Source organism: Lissotriton vulgaris, chromosome 3_1, assembly GCF_964263255.1.
Source record: "Lissotriton vulgaris chromosome 3_1, aLisVul1.2, whole genome shotgun sequence".
Lineage (NCBI taxonomy): Eukaryota > Metazoa > Chordata > Amphibia > Caudata > Salamandridae > Lissotriton > Lissotriton vulgaris.
In genome coordinates, this window is record NC_141689.1 from 427,547,915 (window position 1) to 427,569,326 (window position 21,412).

General features: G+C 48.9%; 1 protein-coding gene across 5 annotated transcripts in view; it reads right to left on the bottom strand.

The window, feature by feature from the left end:
* The window catches only part of LOC147726593 (interleukin-6 receptor subunit beta-like), a 527,141-nt gene that overhangs the window by 292,630 nt on the left and 213,099 nt on the right, over positions 1-21,412 (bottom strand). For all 5 annotated transcript variants that reach the window (XM_086960647.1, XM_086960643.1, XM_086960648.1 and 2 more), the window contains 2 exons: positions 18,811-18,970; positions 16,089-16,168 (listed from right to left, as the gene is read on the bottom strand). In XM_086960647.1, coding sequence (XP_086816773.1) covers positions 16,089-16,168; positions 18,811-18,970 — 240 coding nt within the window. The remainder of the gene's footprint in view (positions 1-16,088; positions 16,169-18,810; positions 18,971-21,412) is intronic.

Here is a 21,412-nt window from a genome sequence, read left to right on the forward strand (position 1 = left end):
GGCTGATAGCCAGAAACCGGTCCTTGGATGCTTGATTCCGGTCTGGGAAAGACATGGCTTGGTAGTTCGGACTGGACTGTTCCCATGAGGCACAGGGTCAGAGCTGATTTGCATGTAGCCAGTGTCTAACCCAGGGTGGTGTGGAGTGCAAAAAAACGATGGATTTAGGCCCAGATCCTTGTACTGGGGTGAATGTATGACATTGTTCTATATTCTGTCCATCAACTGTGTTTTTTGCAATTTTCACCCCGAGTGGGCTGGGTATGCTCAGACGCGAGCCCCAGGCTCTCCACACCACTGGAGTCAAGCTATCCAGGTTGAATGAAGGCTGATAGCCAGAAAGCGGTCCTTGGATGCTTGATTCCGGTCTGGGAAAGACATGGCTTGGTAGTTCGGACTGGACAGTTACCATGAGGCCCAGTGTCGAACCCAGGGTGGTGTGGAGTGCAAAAAAACGATGGATTTAGGCCCAGATCCTTGTACTGGGGTGAATGTATGACATTGTTCTACATTCTGTCCATCAACTGTATTTTTTGCAATAAAAATGATACAGGCCATCTTGAATGGAAAGGGGCGACCACTCGGTCCCCCCGAACGTATGGTAGGGGGCCCGGATCCCCCCGGGAAACCATTTTGGGCGGGGGGCGTGTCACGGCTGGTATGCCCGAAGCGGCGTAGCCGGGGCGCGCCTTTTCCCGCCCAAGAAGGGTTGTCCTAGACACCTACACCGTTGGCCACGCCCCGTAGGCGTACCGGAGGAGGGTACACGCCCTCCCGAAGAGGAATAAAAAGAGCAGCAATCCGAAGAAGCATCCTCTTGTTCCTGTGCTTGGAAGCTGCACCCTCTCGTTGCACGTGAGCCCTCAACGGAACAAGGAGCAATTTTGAGAACTTGTAATTTTTGTGTTTCTCTTTCAGGACTTCGGGCCTAAGGGTCCAGGACCGTGTTGAGCAACGGGGATTGAATATCCGTTAACAATGCCTGGCAAGAAGGCGGGAAAGAAGTCCGGGACTGATCAGATGCTTCGCATGCTGATAAAAGATACGGCGAGTATGAAGAAGCAGATGGCTGCGATGAACAAAACGGGTAAACCGAAGAAAGTTATAGGCCCGGCATTACCGGGAGTTGTCCCCGCGGGGAGGGGGAAAAGGGTCAGGAATAGGACGGCGGGGGAGGAGGTCCCGGTTCCCGAGTTACCCCCGGCAAGCCCGGTCATTCCAGTCGAGGCTCCGGTACCGATCCCGGACGCGGGTCAACCGATTCCGGTTGTTGTTACGCCCGCCAGCGAGGAGGACATGCCTCCCGAATGAGCCGCCCAGTTAGCCGCATGGCTTGGCAGAAAGACGGGGGGTGCTACGGCACCGGGAGACACGGCCGAAGAGGCCAAGTTACTAATGCAGCAGTTGCGGCAGTCGCGAGATGCCGTGAAGGCGAATCTCCCTCTTCTCCCCCCACAGGTGACATTGGAAGGACCGGCAGCTGGTGACGAAAAAACAGCGGGAACAGCAATGGAGCCGGGTAAGCAAGCATTGCCAATGGCAAGGGAGGGGTCTTTGCCCTCAAGACGGGAAAAGGTGGTCCAGCATATACCGTTGGCCACGAAAGAATTAATATGGGCTGATAAGTACGTGAATATGTTTTCCCTGCTAACTGACTATCGCGAGATAGAGTATGTTAAGACACAGAAGGATTTGTGGCACCCGAGTGTATGGCGAGCCAAAATGGCGGGATTCAGGGTTGACGAGACAATCTCAAATTGGGCCAAGGCCTTTGCGATGTTTTCTGCAATTATTGGGGAACGTAAGCCCGAGGTTTTGACCGAATTGTCCTGCTATCAGGCACGAATAATGGATTTTTATGAAACGTATGAGGGCGATGAGTGGATGGGTTACGATATGAAGTTTCGTAAGGCCAAGGAGTACGATTCATCTCTGACGTGGGATTGTCTCGACTCGATCTCTTGGCAGAAGCAGCTCCTGCCGGGCGCGACGAAGTCGTCCTCGCTTGGCGGGAATAGGTCGGGGCCTTCCCGCCATCAGCCTGCAGTGCCCTTTCGAGCAGGCCCCGCTGGTGACCATCAACCAAGGAATGGTGGGAATGGGGGTAAGAAAGGGGTCTGTTGGAATTTTAACAGGGGCAAGTGCACAAGGCCACAAGGGACATGTAAGTTCAGACATGAGAGTGCAGGTTGCGGAAATTCGTCACACCCAGAGAGTTCGTGCAGAGCCAAGAATGGTGATACAGGGGGTAGAGGAGGGGCCAAACAGGTCTGAGGGGGTCCATTGTGTACCGCTACCTACCCCCGTAGATATCATGGCAATGATCCCCTGGCTAAACGAATACCCTGATCATGTCTCCGCTGGGGTGTTGAGGAACGGCTTCTTATATGGTTTCCACATCCCGGCGGGGGATTTTCGTGGGGAACCACTTTGTAGAAACCAACTGTCAGCTCAGCATAATCCAGCGGTGGTAGAGAGGAAGATTGCAAAGGAGGTTGCCTTGGCCGGATTGCTGGCCCATATAGGCATTCGCCAGTGACTAATTTCATCTGTTCCCCGTTGGGAGTGGTTCCCAAAAAGGACCCGGGGGAATTTAGGCTGATCCATAACTTGTCATCTCCGAGGGGTCTTTCGGTGAACGATGCGATTGACCCGGGAGTTTGTTCGGTGCGGTACGCATCCTTCGATGATGCCGTCGCCATGTTGAATCGCCTGGGGCCCGGAGCGCTGATGGCGAAGTCGGATATCGAGTCAGCATTCCGGCTGCTCCCAGTACACCCACTGGATCAGCGTCTGTTAGGTTTTTGTGTTCCAAGGACGTTACTACATGGATAGATGTATGCCAATGGGTTGCTCCATCTCTTGTGCTTATTTTGAGAAATTCAGTTGTTTTCTTCAATGGGCGTTCACCAAAGCCACTGGCCATGCTCAGGTTATGCATTACCTAGATGATTTTTTGTTCTTGGGGGCAGCCGGCGACACACAATGTGCGCAGGCGTTACAGGAATTTTGCACTCTCATGCAGGGGTTCGGGGTGCCATTGGCACCAGGTAAGACGGTTGGGCCATCTACATCGCTCGAGTTTCTTGGAATTGAGCTCGATTCTGTGGAGGGATGTTTCCGTTTGCCAGTGGGGAAAGTAGCGAAGTTCAGGGCTTCCCTGGAACTGTGCATTAGCAAAGAGAAAGTTACTCTCCATCAGTTGCAACAAGCAGTGGGCCAGCTTAACTTTGCCCTAAGAGTGTTACCAATGGCCTGCCCCTTTTCCCGCTCAATTGCACAAGCCATGGTTGGTCTCAAGGAAGGACACCATCGCACGAGACTATCTGCAGAGGTTCGCCAGGACATGCGCATATGGTTGGCATTTCTGGCGGATTTCAACGGACGAGCTGGGTTTGTGGACCGACTCGGCAGGGAGCGTGGGATTTGGCGCCATCTTTGGTAATCGATGGTCGGCGCAAACATGGCCGACGTGGTGGCACACCAGCGGTCTCACAGGTAACATAGGGTTTCTCGAGTTGTTCCCCATTTTTGTGGCTCTGAAGGCATGGCCGGATGAGTTCCGAGATCGCTCTGTGGTGTTTTGGTCCGATAATATGACTGTAGTTGAATGCATAAATAATCAGGCAGCACGCTGCAAGTGGATATTGAGATTACTGAAGGAAATTGTACTACTTTGCATGAGACTGAACGTACAATTCAGGGCGAAGCATGTGCCAGGTGTACTGAATGCAAATGCTACTTACCAGTATGCATCTGTTCTTGGCATGTAGGGCTGCTGACATTTATATCTGTGCATAGATCGCCGCCTAGTGTTGGGTCCGGATGATTGCACATTGTTGTCCTGGAAGAGTCTTCGAAGTATCACGAGATAGGTGGCTCCTCCCCTGGACTACAGTGCGCATGGGCATCGCCTCCATCCCCAGATTGTTTTTAGCCATTGGCAGAGATGGAGTGAAGAATGTGAGTGATGACCATGCTAGGAGCATATACATATATACCTATGAATGCAATACTGCAGCTGCTACAGGCGCCGGGGAGGAGGGTGGGCGATATGAATGTCAGCAGCCCTACATGCCAAGAACAGATGCATACTGGTAAGTAGCATTTGCAGTTCGAGGCATGTGGGCTGCTGAATTCATATCTGTGCATAGAATACATAGCAGTCCCTCCATTAGCGGCGGCCGCCCGTGCCAGCTGCAGCAGTCTGAAAAAGTGTTTTTAGAACAGCCTGACCAACAGCTGCCTGCTGTTTGGAATGCACGTCTACACAGTAGTGTTTAGTGAAAGTATGTGTGGTAGACCATGTGGCTGCTCTACAGATATCTTCTAAGGGAATGTTACCTAGGAAAGCCATAGAGGCCCCCAACTTCCTGGTGGAGTGGGCCCTCGGTGGGATAGTGAGAGTGCGCTTAGCTTTAGCGTAACAGATCTGAATGCATTTCACTATCCACCTAGCGATCCCAGCTTTGGAGATAGCGTTTCCCTTGTGGTGTGTGGCAAAAGCAACAAAAAGCTGCTTGGTTTTGCGAAAATCTTTTGTCCTGTCTACATAGTACATCAAGGCCCTCTTAACATCAAGGGTGTGGAGCATCCGCTCCGCCAGCGTCTCTGGGTTTTGGAAAAACACCGGCAATTCAATTGTCTGGTTTATGTGGAATTGTGATACCACCTTGGGTAGGAATTTAGGGTTAGTGCGGAGCACCACCCTGTTAGCATGTACTTGGAAGAAAGGTTCTTGGATGGTGAGCGCCTGCAGCTCGCTAACCCTCCGTAGCGATGTGATGGCTACTAAGAACGCAACCTTCCAAGTCAGAAACTGAAGCTCACAAGAGTGCAGTGGCTCAAAGGGAGGACCCATCAGCCTTGTAAGAACCACATTGAGGTTCCATTCTGGAGCTGGTGGGGTCCTTGGTGGAATGACTCTTTTGAGTCCTTCCAGAAAGGCCTTGATAGCAGGGACCTTAAAGAGTGACAGGTGTTGCCTATTCTGGAGGTATGCTGCCATAGCAGACAGGTGAATGCGGATGGAAGAGTATGCCAGATTGCATTGATACAAGTGGAACAGGTAACAAATGATGTTTTGAATGGAAGCATCTAGCGGGTCAATATCGTGGTTAACACAGTAGATGACAAACCTCTTCCATTTGGCCGCATAACAAGCTCTCGTAGTGGGCTTCCTTGCCTCCCGAATGATGTCCATGCAATCGGGAGGAAGATTGAGGTAGCCAAACTCTAGGACTTCAGGAGCCAGATCGCCAGGTTGAGCTGTTGCGGATCTGGGTGCTGAATGTCGCCATGGCTCTGCGTCAGAAGGCTGGGAGTGAGATGAAGCCTCTGATGCGGTACCACGGACAGTTCTAGAAACGTGGTGTACCATGGCTGGCGAGCCCACGTTGGAGCAACCAGGATGAGAGTCATCGAGTGCTGCCTGAGCTTGCGTGCCACCAGCGGTATCAGAGGTGCTGGGGGAAAAGCGTACGCAAATCTGCCTGACCAGTTAATCCACATCGCATTGCCCTGAGATTGCGGGTGTGGGAATCTGGCGGCGAAGCTTTGGCATTTTGCGTTCTCCTTTGTGGCGAACAGGTCTATCTCTGGATGACCCCACCTTTGGAACTACGGTTGGAGTACTGATGGATGTATCTCCCACTCGTGCATTTGATGGCTGTGCCTGCTGAGCAGATCCGCCATTTGATTGTCCTTGCCCGGGAGATGCTCTGCCATGAGGAAGATATTCCTCTGAATGGCCCACTTCCCCATGCTCTGAGCCAGATGAGACAGCTGCGGAGAGTGTGTGCCTCCCTGCTTCTGAATATAGTACATGGCCGTCATGTTGTCCGTCCGGATCAACACGACTTTGTTGCACAGATGTACTTTGAACGCCTTCAAGGCCATGAAGATTGCCATCAGTTCCAACACATTGATGTGCATCTTCCTTTGCTGTAGTGTCCAGAGTCCCTGCACCGTGTACTGGAGTACATGCGCTCCCCATCCCTGGAGAGAGGCGTCCGTCGTCAGGATAATCTGTGGCACAGGCTCTTGGAATGGTCGGCCCTTGCAAAGGTTTTGTGGATTCCACCAATGCAGAGAGTTGTATGCCCGACCGCTCACCAACACTAGGTCTGTCAGTTGCCCATGAGCCTGAGTCCACTGACGTGCAAGGCACTCCTGAAGCGGACGCATATGTAGTCTCGCGTGCGGGACAATGGAGATGCAGGAGGCCATCATGCCTATCAACTGCATGAACACCTTCGCTGGGAGCGAGTGTTGAGGTCTGAACCGCTGGATCAGCGCCTGGATACTGGCGATTCTCACTGAATTTGGCTGCGCAGTGGCTGCCAGAGTGTTTATTGTCGCGCCCAGATACTGTCGCACGTGGGCGGGCTGGAGATGGGACTTTGGATAGTTCAGAGAGAATCCCAGATCGTGCAGGAGATGAATGGTGCGTGACACATGGTCGACGCACTGTCGTTCTGTCTTTGCCTGAATGAGCCAGTCGTCCAGGTAGGGAAAGACGTGGACGTTCTGGCGACGGAGATGCGCCGCCACAGTCGCTAGGCACTTTGTAAATACCCTTGGCGCCGTGGTAACCCCGAACGGCAGAACCCTGAACTGGTAATGCTGGTCTAAAATCGTGAATCTGAGATACTTCCTGTGGGAAGGATGCAGGGGGATATGAAAATAGGCATCTTTCAGATCCAGCGTAGCCAGGAAGTCCCCCTGCTGAAGCAGGGGAAGCACCTGCTGCAACGTGAGCATATGGAAGTGCTCCGAGAGGATGTACCAGTTTAGGGGCCTGAGGTCCAGGATTGGCCTGAGGGATCCGTCCTTTTTGGGAATCAGAAAATACAGGGAGTAAACCCCTGTTCCCCGCTCTTGCAATGGAACGAGCTCTATCGCCCCTTTTTGCAGCATGACTAGAACTTCTTGCTGCAACAAGGTCAAGTGCTCGCCTGACATAGGACGGCTCCTTGGGGGTATGTCCGGTGGAATGGAAGTAAGCTCTAGACAGTACCCGTACTGGATAAAAGACCTCACCCACCTGTCCGTGGTGATGGACCTCCACGCCGGCAGGAACTGCTGGAGTCTCCCCCCGACCGGTGTTGTATGGTCGGGGGGCAGTGACAAGACGTCACTGTTTGTTGGTGGTGGTGGTGGACCTGGAGCTATTGTTTCCACGTCCCCTGCCCTTGACATTATTGCCTCTGTAACCACCTCTACCCTTGTTGTTGTACGAGGTTTGGGTGTTACTCTTGTAATACTGTGTGGACTGCGATGCCTGTCCCCTTGAGGTGCCTCTGGAAGTTGAGCGGCGAAAGGAACCACTCCGAAACTGCTGACTTTGTAAAGCCCCCATAGACTTGGCAGTTTCCGTATCTTTTTTCATTTTCTCCAGGGTGGCATCCACCTCAGGGCCAAACAGGTGGTCAGGATTCACTGTTTGATTCAGTATTGTAGTTTGGATGTCGGGTTTGAACCCTGAAATTCTAAGCCAGGCATGGCGTCTAAGCAACACACTGGTATTGATTGCCCTGGAGGCTGTTTCTGCCACATCCAGTGCACATTTTATGGATGCATTCGTAATGAGCTTTCCTTCCTAAATCAGCATTTCTCCTGCCTCCTTGTATTGGTCAGGCAAGTGTTGCAGTATTGACTCTAAGGTGTCATAATGGGCCCTATCATAGCGTGCAAGTAGGGCTTGTGTGTTAGATATTCTCCAGATATTGGCTGCCTGTGCAGCAATTCGTTTGCCTGAGGCCTCAAAGATCTTAGACTCTTTGTCTGGGGGAGGAGCGTCACCAGTAGTTTGAGAGTTCGCCCTCTTCCGAGCGTTGGAAACAACCAAGGAGTCCAATGGCAAGTGTCCCTTGATATATGTAGGATCCGTGGGCGCTGCCTTATATTTCCTGTCGATGCGAGGGTTGACCACACGCGCCCGGGTGGGCTCCTTGAAGACCTCCGTTGCATGTTTAAGCACCCCTTTAAGCATCGGCAGCGTTTTGACTGACTTTTCCGCAACAGAGAAAGTGTCAAACAAGAAGTCCACATCCACGGGGTCCGAGTGCAGTTCGACGTCGTGGTTAGCCGCAGCTCTTTCGATCAGAGCATTAAAGGCCGCTGAGTCCTCCGTCGGGGACGTTTTTGCCGCAAAAAGTTGCGCGTCCTGGCCCGACTGCGGGTCCTCTGGGTCGCCTCCGGCGGACCAAGGTTCGTGCTCCTCCTCCGGATCCGAGTACGCCGGATAGTTGTACTCGGCGTCTTCCTCGTCCGCATCGCCTGCGGCGGAACGCGTTGGCGAGTGTCCCAGGGCTTGTGGGGACACAGGTTCCACCAGCGCCGAAGATTCCGCAGAGTCCCTTTTGTTCTTGAGAGGGATCTTGAAATGTTCCAACGCCGGCTCCGTCGTGATCTTCCTCTTGAGGAGAGACAGTTTCCCGGTGTTGGCGTCGATGATTACCTCACGACGTTCCTCTTCAGCAAGCGGTTGGAGCCGAAGCTTCGACACCACCAAGGCAGCTTTCGGTGCCAATACCTCCTTCGAGGGTCCACTCTGTTTCGGCGCGAAGGCCTTCGGCGCCGACTTGGGAGGAAGGGTGAAACGGATAGGCGTTTGCTCCTTCGCAGGCTTAGGCGTGAGCTTAGGCGTCAGTGTCCTGAGCGGGAACCACACTGTCCTTTCGAATCCGCTGCAGGGATTCCGCCACCTTCTTCGTCAAGGCTGGAGAGGGCTTGACCGGCCCGAGTGACTTCTCAGCGTCGAGAGCCTGATCACCAGCAGGCACCTTCTTCGGGGCCGACGCCCCATGCCTATGTGCGTCGTCGCCCTGACGCTTCTTCGGAGCCGTCTTCGGGTCCACGACCCCTTTCGGGACCGACGCAGCCGCGTCGGACGATTTCACCTTCGGCGCCGACCCCAAGGGCTTCGGGTCGGCCATCTTGGCGTGGCGCTTCGAGTCGGCCATTTTGAGTTTCTTGGAAGTTGACGCCTCCAGAACCTTCTGCACCAGCGCCACTTTCACTTTCGGTTTCGCATCCGAGGGTGCGTGACCAGTGGGCTTCACTTTCGTTTTCTTCAACGCAAGTGGCTTCTCAGAATTGTCCGTGACCGGGCCCGGAGGCGGGGACGTAGGACTCATAATTAGATCTTGGGTAAGGCCCGAAGGCGATCCCTCGACCTGGGCCGTATGAAGGGGAGTATCCCCTGAGTCTGGTTGGGGATGCTCTTCCTCCGAGCTATCCTCCACAGTGGCAAAAGCCCGATCGTCGTCCCCTACCTCGTCGGTGACTTCGTCAAAGTTCTCCTCACCCGCGTCGTAGGTCTCCCCCTCGGACGCGGGACTAGAGTCCGAACCTTGCGCGTCGTCCTCTCCCTCGACAGATTCCTGGAATATGTCGTCTGGTGGGGGCGCCGCAGCCGATAACTTAGCCTGGAGCCTATTGGCCCGACGAATCTTCAAAGTCTTCTTGCACCGGAATTTCGAACACGCCATGCAGCTGTCTTCGTGGTGATCCGGTGACAAGCATGTATTGCACACAGGGTGCACGTCGAGGTGTGAATATTTGGAGTTACACACCGGGCACTTCTTAAACGGAGTTCGCTCCATAGCAAAAGTGTAGTGTAGGCCCGTCCGCGCCGAAAGCACGTGGAAGGGCAGCAAGAGATCGGAGCTGAGAGTCAGAAAAGAAACCCGTACGCAACTATACCGACGCCCAGCCTAAAGACCTTTTGGTCTCGAGTAGAAGTTGAACAACGATCGGTTCCGACAGAGGGAACCGAAACACATCCGAACCCAATGGCGGAAAAAAACAATCTGGGGATGGAGGCGATGCCCATGCGCACTGTAGTCCAGGGGAGGAGCCACCTATCTCGTGATACTTCGAAGACTCTTCCAGGACAACAATGTGCAATCATCCGGACCCAACACTAGGCGGCGATCTATGCACAGATATGAATTCAGCAGCCCACATGCCTCGAACCCAGGCGGCTGATGCACTCTCTCGTTCACACATGCAGGCTTTCAGGGGTTATCTACCTTCCGCGGACCTAGCGGCGGCACCATTTCCCGAAGCACTCTGGCTACTCGGTGCCCCGGATTACAAGACCTCGTGGCAGCAAGCCTAGCCCCCAGGACAAGGAAGGCATACGAAGGAGCGTTTCGTTCCTATTGTGCATTTTTGGGTCCGGCAGGAGGGGACAATTGGGGTCAGGAGGAATATGTCCTGAAGTTTCTAGTAGCACTGCACAGTGCAGGCCGATCAGCGGCAACGGCCAACAGGCACCGGGCCGCCATTTCATTCAAGGCGCAGGCGCATGGCATCAAGGACCCCACATCGTCCTTTTTGGTGAAAAAGGCCCTTCGTGGTTGGCAAAGCCTTGAGGGTCATAGAGTAGACGAAAGGCGCCCAATTGGGTTAGAGAGGTTGTCCCTGCTGATGTCGATACTCCCCACGACATGTTCCTCCCAGTTCGAGGCAGTGCTGTTCCGGGCCGCTTTCGCAATAGCGTTCCATGGGGCTATGCGGGTGAGCGAGCTGGTTGCAAGAAATAAGAACGATGTGAAGGGGGGGGTCTGTGTCGGGATCACATTCTGATCAAGGGTGATTCAATGGTGGTCACAATAGCCAGGTCCAAGACCGACCAGGGTGCTATGGGAGACAGTATTGTTGTCCAGCGCATGCGAGGGTCCCCCATGTGCCCGGTGGAGTGCGTTGAGGAATATTTGGCGCAAAGGGTGGCTGCATGGGGGGAAGCCTGCTGAGACACATCGACGCCACCCCACTGACAAGGTTTCAGTTTCAGAGGGTGCTAACAATGGCAACACAGCGGCGGGCTTGGACCCGGGTGATTTCAGTACCCATTCCTTTAGGATAGGGGCTGCTACAGAGGCTACAGCCAGGGGTCAGAGTGTGGAAAAGGTGAAACAACTGGGACGATGGTCCTCGAACTGTTATAAAAGGTATGTGCGGTTGCACATGTTGTGAAGTCAATGTCATGCACTCACGCTTCTTGTCTTCTGTTTGGTTTACAGTTTTGCGAGCATGCTTTGCGGGGCGGACTGTGCAGTCGACCCGACACCTGGGGACCAGTGGTCAGAGATCACCGGCTGAGGAAAGAGTGGTGTGGGTCGTGGGCCACTCATACGTGAGGCGGGCCGGGGACGTATTCAAAGCAGGTGACGTGACTCACGCAGCTGGGGAATACGGGTACAGGGTGACCTTCCACGGAAGGGGCGGGCTCTGTATTGACCAGTTTCAATGTTTTGTCGAGGAACTGTTAGGGCGGTCAAGGTCACCGCCGTCTGTAATCATAGTACACCTGGGGGGCAATGACTTGGTGACACTCGGTCGGCGAGTACTACTCGAGCGAGTTCTATCTACTGTTAGCTGGCTGGCGAGAAGGTTCCCGGGGTGCACGATAGCATGGTCCCACATGATTCCCAGGAAGGTGTGGCGGGGGGGCCTCTCTGTGTCAGCACTGAACCATTCGGTGAAGAAGGTCAATAACAAACTTGGTAGGTTGTTTCGCTCGGCGCAGTTGCACTGTATTCCGCATGGATGTATTCGGGGGGACTACATGTATCTCGAGGATGGGGTCCATTTGTCCCGGGAGGGGAATGTCTTACTCATAGGAGACTTCATAGCTTGGTTAAGGGGTTTGTAAAAGCATGACCTTTAGTAGGAGTTTGTGGGGGGGCCGGAGAGCCGGTCAACTATCCGGCCTGTGGCGGTAAGGTCATGATCGGTGAGCATTAATTTCAAGGTCCCTAGAGGGGGGGCGCCACCCATTATGGATGGGAGTGCCCGGGGGGAGGCGGCCATTGGCCCCTCACACGGGGAGGCGGCACCCACTAAGTATGGGGTCGCCTAAGGGAAGGCGGTCATAGGCCCCTTCCAGGGGAGGAGGCGGCTGGATGCCCCTCCTACGAATTTCCCGGGGCCCGGATATCCGCGACAGCGGATGTGATAAACAGTGTGGGGTAGGAGGGGGTCCACGCTACCTTCTAGACACCTCACACGAATCCTCGGACGACCATTAAGATGGCGTCGAGTTAAATAGGGGGCCCCCGCAAAGACAAGGCCCAAGTATATAAAGTTAGCATAATCCAGGTGTGATAGTACTAGGGCTATCAAATCCTGAATCAGGGCCGAGTGGGTGAACATGCGACTGATCTTCCTGTTCCTGCGTAGCTGGAAAAGCAGGTGGAGACTACTGTGCCTACTTGAGTGCTTAAAGATAGGTCATTGTTGATGATCACCCCTAGGCTTTTTACCGAGGGGGGTGGGATGGGGGAGAGCCAAGTTCTATAGACATCTCCTTCCCGCAGTCTTGGCACAGGCTTAACTGTCATTTTTGGTGGTGACATTCTCTAGCAGCAGGAAAGTAGGATCTGCTTTTATGGTTACCCCCTCTTTTTGCCTGGTGTTGTGCTGTTTCTGACTAGTCCGACTGGGATCCTGCTAATCAGGACCCCAATCTCTGTGCTTCCTCCCCTAAACTGGCATGTTAAGTACTTGGGTACACCCCAGATTGGCAACTGATGTCTCCTTATAAGTCCCTAGTATATGGTACCAAGGTACCCAGGGCATAGGTACACCAGGGGTCTCCCATGGGCTGACGCATGTGTTTTGCCACTAAAAGGTGACCACTCAAACTGTGACTACAAGCCAGCCATTGCAGCCTGTGTAAGCACCACTTACAACAGATATAAGTTTGCTTATATCTGAGGTCACTGCACTTAAAACCCACAAGTCACCCCTAAGGCCGGCCTTTCAATCCTGAAGACAGGGTGCCTGCGTGAGCGGGACACCCCTACAACCGTCGGAGTCCATTCTCCCGGGTTGTAAGTGCATTAGTCATTAAGATACATGCTTCATTACGCGATGACCATCTGTAAACTGGCTGTAACGAACCCTGTCATGTTTGGTATCAAACATGTTAGAAACATACCTCCCACACCGTACCGGGAGGTATGATTCCATGCACTGTAAAGCTCCTCCAGGAGGTACTCAGTGCTCCCGGTACCAGTACAGAACCGGACAGTAAGCTAGGGCTGCTGCAGACCAGGGACATGAGTCGGCCCTCCTGCTGCTGAACCAAGCTTGAGCAGGGTAAGGCAGAAACATAGATATCCTCTCATAGGGATGTGTAACCACATCCCAGACCAGGTTAGGTGAATTTGGGCAGTGTGGGGAGCTTGTCAGAGCCAATGAGACTGCTTGCAGAGCATATTTGGTGCCCTCCTTGCATACTCCAGTTCAAACGAGTTCAGGGAGCCTTTGGCTCTGGCACGAAACTGTAAAACGATTAGTCGTGGGACTAGATTCAGATCGGCCACCACTTCATCTTCGACCGTCTGGGCACTCTGGACTTTGCTAGGCTTTGCTCTGGACACCGAGACTGCAACTAGGAAGACTCCTGATGCTCCTGGTCCCGTTGTCCTGTTCGTCTGCTGCAACGTCTGTGCCTGTGATCCATACAGGATCTTTTCAAGGCCTGTGGACATCCAAGACACCTACAGGAATTTCATTCAAAGGGAAGGAGTCACTTCCCTGCATCTGCAGGCACCGCTACAAAGCTGACTGGTCTGCTGATCCTGGGCTCCCACGGACTCCGAAAGGCTGAACAACACAGGTGGTGGTTCTACAACTCCCTTGAGGCCTGTACTGTCTTCTCACCGAGTTTGAGGCCAGTATCCCTCGTCAGAACCGCAGGAACCGAACCCCTGTGCATTGCATCGACTTGCCGTTGCCAAGGCTTGTTGGCTCTCTTCACCAGAGATCTTCTGGCTCCAAGAAGCTCAATCCTCTCCTTTTACCAAGATCTTCGTCCTCACCGTATCTCTTGCACTGTGGGCCTGCATCTTTGGTGAACTGCCCGAGGTCCTCTTGCAACTCCTGTGCCTCCTGCCTGTGGGTCCCCTTGAGGGTTTACTTCGACTCCAGCGGGCTCCCGTGCTTGCTCGGGCCTGCTCAGACTTACCTGTGCATGGCAAGTCACTAAATTTTTTGCAGTTGCCAAGGCTTGTTGGTGCTCCTGACGGACACCGACCCCATAACTCTCAACATCTGACGTGGTACAGCTCGTGATCGGCTCCTGGCTTTCCACAGCATCGCCTGTTTCATACAGCTGCAACTCCAAGATCAATGCTCCTGCAACACTCGACATTGGTGGGTCATCGTCTTCCGTGCCTCCTGGTCACTCCTCAGTAGAATAGTCTATGTCGCCTCTGCTTGCAGGAACTTCTCATCTTGAATCCACCTTTGGATTCCATTGGACACTTTCGCCTTCTTCGCCAGTGGCCTCTTCCTGAAGTCCTCCATTGAGTTAGACAGCGGTTTCCGATGTCAATTCGCACCTATGCACCCGACTTTCCTGGTGTGAGTAGCCTGGATCCTAGGGTACCCACGGGTGGGTTGGCTCTCCAACCATCTGTCTTCCACAGGGTTTCTTTAGGGTCCACCGGGAAGGTTCCTTCTTTAAAATTGCAACTGCGACTTACCCATTAACTTGAATTGAGCACACGGTCGTCTGCACACGGCCTCCGTAGGGTTCCTGGCTACTTACCTCGGGTGGTTCCTTGGGTCCCCAGCGCTTTTAAGTCTTCTGCGTACTGCATCCCACTATTTTAGAATATGGTTTGGTTTCCCCCTGGAGACCATTGTGTATTTGTGCACTCACCTGTTTTATTTGTAAAGTATCATGTGCATCGTGTTATATCTCTGGGTAGGAGAACTTGTTATGTGTTAGTGAGTGTCTTGTAATAAATACCTATTTTCGTAAATACACTGTGTGGTTCTTTTTCACTTATCCTACACCAATAAGATTCAGATCTGGTAAAACAAGCTGCTTTACTCACCTTCTGGAATAAGCCCGAAGGCTGCTCTCCACAGCTACCACTTAGGAGAGCTTTCTAAGGTTGTCTAAGACCACTAAAATCACCATAAGTATTGTCTAGATCACTTACATAAGTGAGTATCATATACTAAGCCAGCCTCCTACACTAGCACACTGTGAAAAGTTTTATAGGTCATTGGAAGACCGACAAAGCTTGAAGTGGAGCTCCAGATCTATGTCAAAGGGCAAGGAAAGAAAGGAACAGATAGAGGTGAGGTTTACATGGGGCTACAATTGTCATTTCGAGTGGTAAAGAATCATTGCAAAGCCCACAGCACCATCTTCCAGCACACAGAACCACTGGTGAAGAATTCTCCAGATCTAGTCTAAAGGTGAGGAAGATACGATTAGAAGTATCCATCAGAAAAGATTGCTCAAAGAAAGATAACATTCAATAGGGATTAACTGATTATTCATGGTTGATAAGAAACCTTTTGCATTGTATAGTTGCAACACGTTTTATATGGTGCTGATATTTATGCCTTCATTGCTTCACAGGTGTCATTAAGTATTCCCTTACTTATATTTAATTCATCAATTTTGTTTGACTTTCTCTATAATTGTTCTCTAGATTCAGGAGGCGTTGAAGGGTGTGCCCAATACTTCCAAAGTGTGAACCATGGAGATCACAAGTTCCATTCCTGGAATGGCAAACTCAGTCATTAAAATGCTGAGGACAATAAACACCTGAGTTGTATTAACCAAGGTACTATTACTATCTCTGATGTACATTGCACTACATGTACACTACAAAAACTACATTACTTGCTATATAGAAACAAGTTTTAGGAAACTCACGGGCCAACAACTGGAAAGGCTATAATGACTGAGAATACCTTCTAACACAGTGAACAATCTGAACTGTGGTGGAAATAAAACCTAAGCAAAGATGTGTCTTTCAATGACAAGTCAGCTAGTTGTACTCAGACCACTTCATCTATAATAAAAAGCAACAGTCTACACATTTGAAACCTTTGATTACATTTAAAAATCTTAAAAATGTTTCTAAGGTGCCGTACCAACCGGATCATTTTGAAAGTACTTAATGAAAAGGACACCAAAACTTTGAAACACTGGTGTAAGAGAATATGGCTACATTTGTGGAAATAAATACAGAAGTAAGCCCCTTGAAGGAGAAATCTTGCCTGAACCCCTTTCCGCCCCCACCACACAGAAAAATATTAATTACCTTCCATTTTAGACGAAGGTGTCGTTTTCCTTCCGAGTCTGAAATAAACTCTCGCCATAAAGCTGGTCCTTTTGCGGGTTCTATTTGAAAATAAATAATAACTTGTGTCACTGCAGATGCTACATCCTAAGTTTTCCTTTGCTGTAACAATTCAACTCCTAGATGCTCAATCAAGTTCAATACATTCTTTATTGATGCTTCCCTGAAATGTAGCTATAATTAAAAAGAGGTTCTAAATTCTGTTCAATAGTTGTACAAAAAAGTTTATTTACGTTCAGCTCTGTAAGTAACTACTTAAACTTTTCACAGGCAGGATTGTTTGTACACCTTTGTGACAGGGAATGGTTTCAAAAAAACTTCTGTATATAATAATGTAAGTTGGTTTTTTGGGGGGACATGTTTTGGTGAGAAAGCTTCATCAATATCCTTTTACAGATGGAAGATATAATGGAAAATGTGAAGACATTTCCGATTTTTTAATGAATTTGCTCAATGTTTGTTGCATTTTTCAAAATGAAAAACCTAAATCCAGGAATGCTAACCAGGTAAATGTTGCCCTGAATGTCTGGAGTCTGAAAACATCACATATGTGAGTGTTTTCTATCAATGAATTATGTTACATCAAAGCGGATCACAGGATTCTGGGAGAACCACTCATTATGGTGCATTGTTATTTGAGGACCGATATACAATACAAAAAACTATTTAAAAAGTATAAAAAGTACGGATTTCCTAATTCTGAACAACCCAAGACATAGTTTGAAGCAAGCCTGACCTTCGATGCCCCGATTGCCTAGCAGAACAAACTCAACATGATATTTGGAAGATTATTACTTTTTTCCCCAAATTATTATTTCCTATCCTTCCCCCTAAGTCTCTCTCATGCAGAAGGGCATCCCTGTCAAGGCATGACCCCAACCTATGCAGTTGGCCTATTGCTTAAGACAGGAACACTGACTTCATAAAGTATACATTTTTACCTGTTCATGCTCATTACAATAGGGTCACAGAGGTGAGGTACTGTTTTAAAGAAAGAAGTGTGGAAACACTGGGTGATGGCACTGTTGCCATAAATCACAAATTAAAGAACTTTGTCACAGAATTTGAGGAAATACTGTTTTTAAACCAAAGTTCAACGTTTGCATGGAATACGGTGCAAGAATAAATGATGGTATCCACACAAGCCACGCCACCGGACACTCCCACAAATCTAGTTTTCAGAAGTGTCGGTGGTTGGTACTTTTTTCTTGGGATCGAAGGACTCCAGGTCCAAATACCTCTACAACCAAAATCACCCCAATTATAAACTTCTGTCTTGCCCTTTCCACAGGTACTTGCGTACTTGTGCCTTTCTTGTCCCAGATGATGAGTGGTCACACTTTCACTGTTATACCCTGGTGAAGTGTGGGAACGCAGAATATGACATGGCATGTGAGATTGTATATTGAATCTGTTTACACTTTGATCAGTTTTCAAAGAAAGCTATTTTTCAAATTACTGGTATTACGGAATTGAGAATGGTTAAAAAAACTGTCTGTTCCTAAACTCAGATTTGGTGACGCCGCCAAAATATATAGTTTCAATTCACCACATATCCATAGTTATTAGTATTTCTATTAACAAATAATTAGTGGTGAGTGCGGAGTGACAAACAGTTTGACCACAGATTGATTATTGGCTCTCGGTATTATGGAATTTTGAACAAACTCCAAACCCTACACAGGTCTGACACACAATTCTGTGCACCTTGTAAAATAAAAATAAAAATAAAAATAATTCAAAGTCTGGCGCTTGCTGGGTCCTCAACATGAATGAATGTACTTCAGCAAGGAATCGGACCTTGTTGCATTTCTTTCCTCAGGCTATTGAAAAATTCAAACATTTGTCTTCTTACTGGGGCACAAACTGCGTCTGATCCAGGCACCCAACCCTCATATGGGGGAAGAAAAAAACCTAAAACGAGCAACGGCCTGGACACACACACACCAAAAAAATACATAAATTAGTCATAAGGGCAGTCCAGGCGACACCTTTACAGGATGCACATAGAGGTCATTAGTGCAGCTAAGGGGTTAGGTGGAAGTCCAGTGTGAAAAGAAATGCAATTCTGTCTCATACTGATAAGTTACTTCAATACAATTCAACCTCCATTGGCACTATTTTGAACAGGGTCAGCAGAAATGTCAATTACTAAACAGGCAAGTTGTACACTTCAAGCATCAAGAAAAAGGGGGTATTGGGAAATATAAGAACAATCACCGATTATCAAGAGCATTAAGTGCTTTCAAAAGATGAGCACAATGTATTGTTTTAAACCATGCCCAACAAAACTAGGCAAGGATCGGCTCCATGCCAGATACTCAGGAAAACCACTAAGCAAAACCACTAAGAAAATAAGGTTAGATTAGGTATGTGTTATACTAAAATTAGAATACATCCAAGACCCAAGCTGGACACCCCTACTTTGAAGGTAATGATATGTTTGTTCATGGACGTCAATATATAATAGTATTGAGTACGATTTTGAAGTACAAAGTAATGCATTTAGTTTCAAACAGCACGGCAATTTAAAAAAACGTGTTTGGCACAGCAATAATCTATAAATATGGAATTGCCAATCGAAGAAATCATGTTTATAATTCTGAGTAGGATGATATGCAACTAGAGGTCAGGATATTTTCATTCATATATCACAAACATCTGTTATTAAGATGCTACTTACTAGCTTCAGTTGTGACAACACTCCTCTCTGCACTCCAATCACTCCAGAAGCCCTGACCATCACCATTCATACACCTCAATGAAACAATATATTCTGTATATGGCTTCAGCCCTTGAAGCGTGAATGAGGTTTTCTTTGAACTTGTGTCCTCAGGTGGCACCTGCAAAACAAAGTTAAAGACACAGTGACCTGGATCTTAATGTCAATATTACATGCCTGATTCGCAAATATTCTTTCAAGGAATGTTTCTTTCTAGAAATTTAGGAACAAGTTAACCTTACGTCAGAGGTAAGATACACTTACTCACATAAAAATAATCATAAACGGGGTCAAAGGCGAGTACATTTAATACAGTTTAAAGCTATAAGACTGCACATCTAAAAAACATTTTTAACAAGCATTGAAAATGCTAACAAGTCTAGCATTAATGTGCTAAAAGATGCAAACTAAGGCAAGCACAAGTTTACATTTTTGTCTATCTGTGTTTTATGTTAGTGCATTAAAGTCAGTGACATCGCTTACCTTGTACTTGTATAAAATGCCCCTCACCATACACTGACACAGAGAGCTCACCGTACACAAGCAAAGAGCTCCGCCTACTCTTACAGAGGCGCAAAGCTCAACTTACTCTCATAGAGGTTCTCTTCACGCTACAATTACACAGGCAAACTGTCCACCCAACACTCACACGTTCTACCCACACCCCTCACTCACACATACGTTCTGAAACCCTACAGCCAAACAACCAACTCTGTGCTCACAGAGAACCCTCCTCAGCGCTCACACAAATATCGCGGTTTCTCCCATGTTTGGGAGGCTGTGGTGAAAGGAAGAACTTGCAAACAGGTATTGATGCACCCTTTGTCCGATTTGAGCTTCCTTATTCATTTGTATATCCACACATGAATACTTTGTAAAGGTGTGTGGTGATGCCCATGTTGCTACTGGGCAAATGGAGTCAATGGGTACATTGGCCATAAAGGCTAGCGTTGCTCCTTTCATTCTAGTGGAGTGATCTGTTGGTATAATTGTTAGTTCTTTTTTGGCATTGGCATAACACAATTGGATGTCTTGTACTATCCATCTTGCAATAGTTGCCTTTGTGACAGATGATCCTGTGTTGGCATGTGCGTAGGTAAAAAACAATTGCTTTGTCTTCCTGATTTGTTCTGTTTTTTGGAAAATAGTACAATAAAGCACTCCTTGCATCCAGGTTTTGGAGGCTTCTCTCTTCTTTAGTCTTTAGAGTTTTAAAGAAATCCGGTAGGAGAATGTTTTGGTTAAGTGATACTTAGATACTACTTTTGGCAAAAACTGTGGGTTAGTTTTCAAGATCACTTTATCCTTCTGGATTTGTAAGTATGGTTCTTAAATTGTTAATGCTTGCAGTTCACTCACTCTTCGTAGTGATGTTATTGCAATGAGAAAGGCCGTCTTTAGAGTAATTTGTTTTAGATCCGCTGTATGCATGGACTCGAAGGGCTTTGCCATTAGTTGAGAAAGTACTGTATCTAAGCTCCATGTGGATACTGGAGCTGCTTTTGGTGGGGCAATTCTTTTTCCTCCTTCTAAAAATCTTTTGATTACTGGTCTTGTAAAGCAGCTTTTGCATGATTTTCCTCTTGTGTATGCCACTTTGGCAGCAAGGTGCACTTTAATGCTTGAGTAGCTGATATTGCTATCCAAGAGGTAAGTAAGTTATATAATAACTGTTTGTGTATTGATTGAACTGTTTTTCTTCTTAGCAGTGCATCATGTGGTATATCGCTTCCGTTTTGCTTAATAGCATTTTGTTTGTTGACGGTTTCCTTGCCTGTTTATAATTTCCATGGTTCGCAGAGGCAGATTAAGGTGCCCAAATTCTATGTATTCAGGCGCCAAGCTGCTAGGTGTAGCGTAGTTGGCTCTGGGTGAAAGATCTGGCCCTCTTGCATTGTAAGCAGGTCTTTTTCTGCTTTGATCTTGATCATTTCTCCTCTGGATAGTTCTAGGAGGGTTGAGTTTCATGTTTGCCTTGGCCATTGAGCAGCAATGAGAATCATATTTGTTCCTGGGATTTTTGCTTTTTGTAACACTTTGCATCAGGGGTTTTGGTGGAAAGGCAGAAGCAAATGTCTGCAACCAATTGAGTAAAAGTGCAATTCCCTTTGATCGGTAGTGTGGAAACCTCGAGGCAAAGGACTGGCATTTTTTGTTCTGCACTGTTGCAAACAGGTCTATCACTGGTGTTCCCCATTCATTCAAGGGAGCAGTTGTTCGGTTTGCTTAGTTGGTCCGCTGTAATGTTGTCTACATCTGCTAGATGTATTGTCTGTAGGTTGATTTTCTGAATAATTTCCAATTGCCAGATTTCCTGTGCAACTTTGCTCAGGGAAAAGGACCTTGTCCCACCTTGTTTGTTCAGATAGAACATTGTCGTTATATTGTCTGTTTGAATTAATATGGTTTTCCCCTGAATGTGTTTCTCGAATGCCTTGAGTGCTAGGAAGACGGTTTTAATTTCCAAAAAGTTGATATGCTTTGTGGAATCTTGTTCATTCCATTGTCCATGAACTTTCAGCTGGTTGCAATGTGCTCCCCAACCGTTGAGGGATGCATCTGT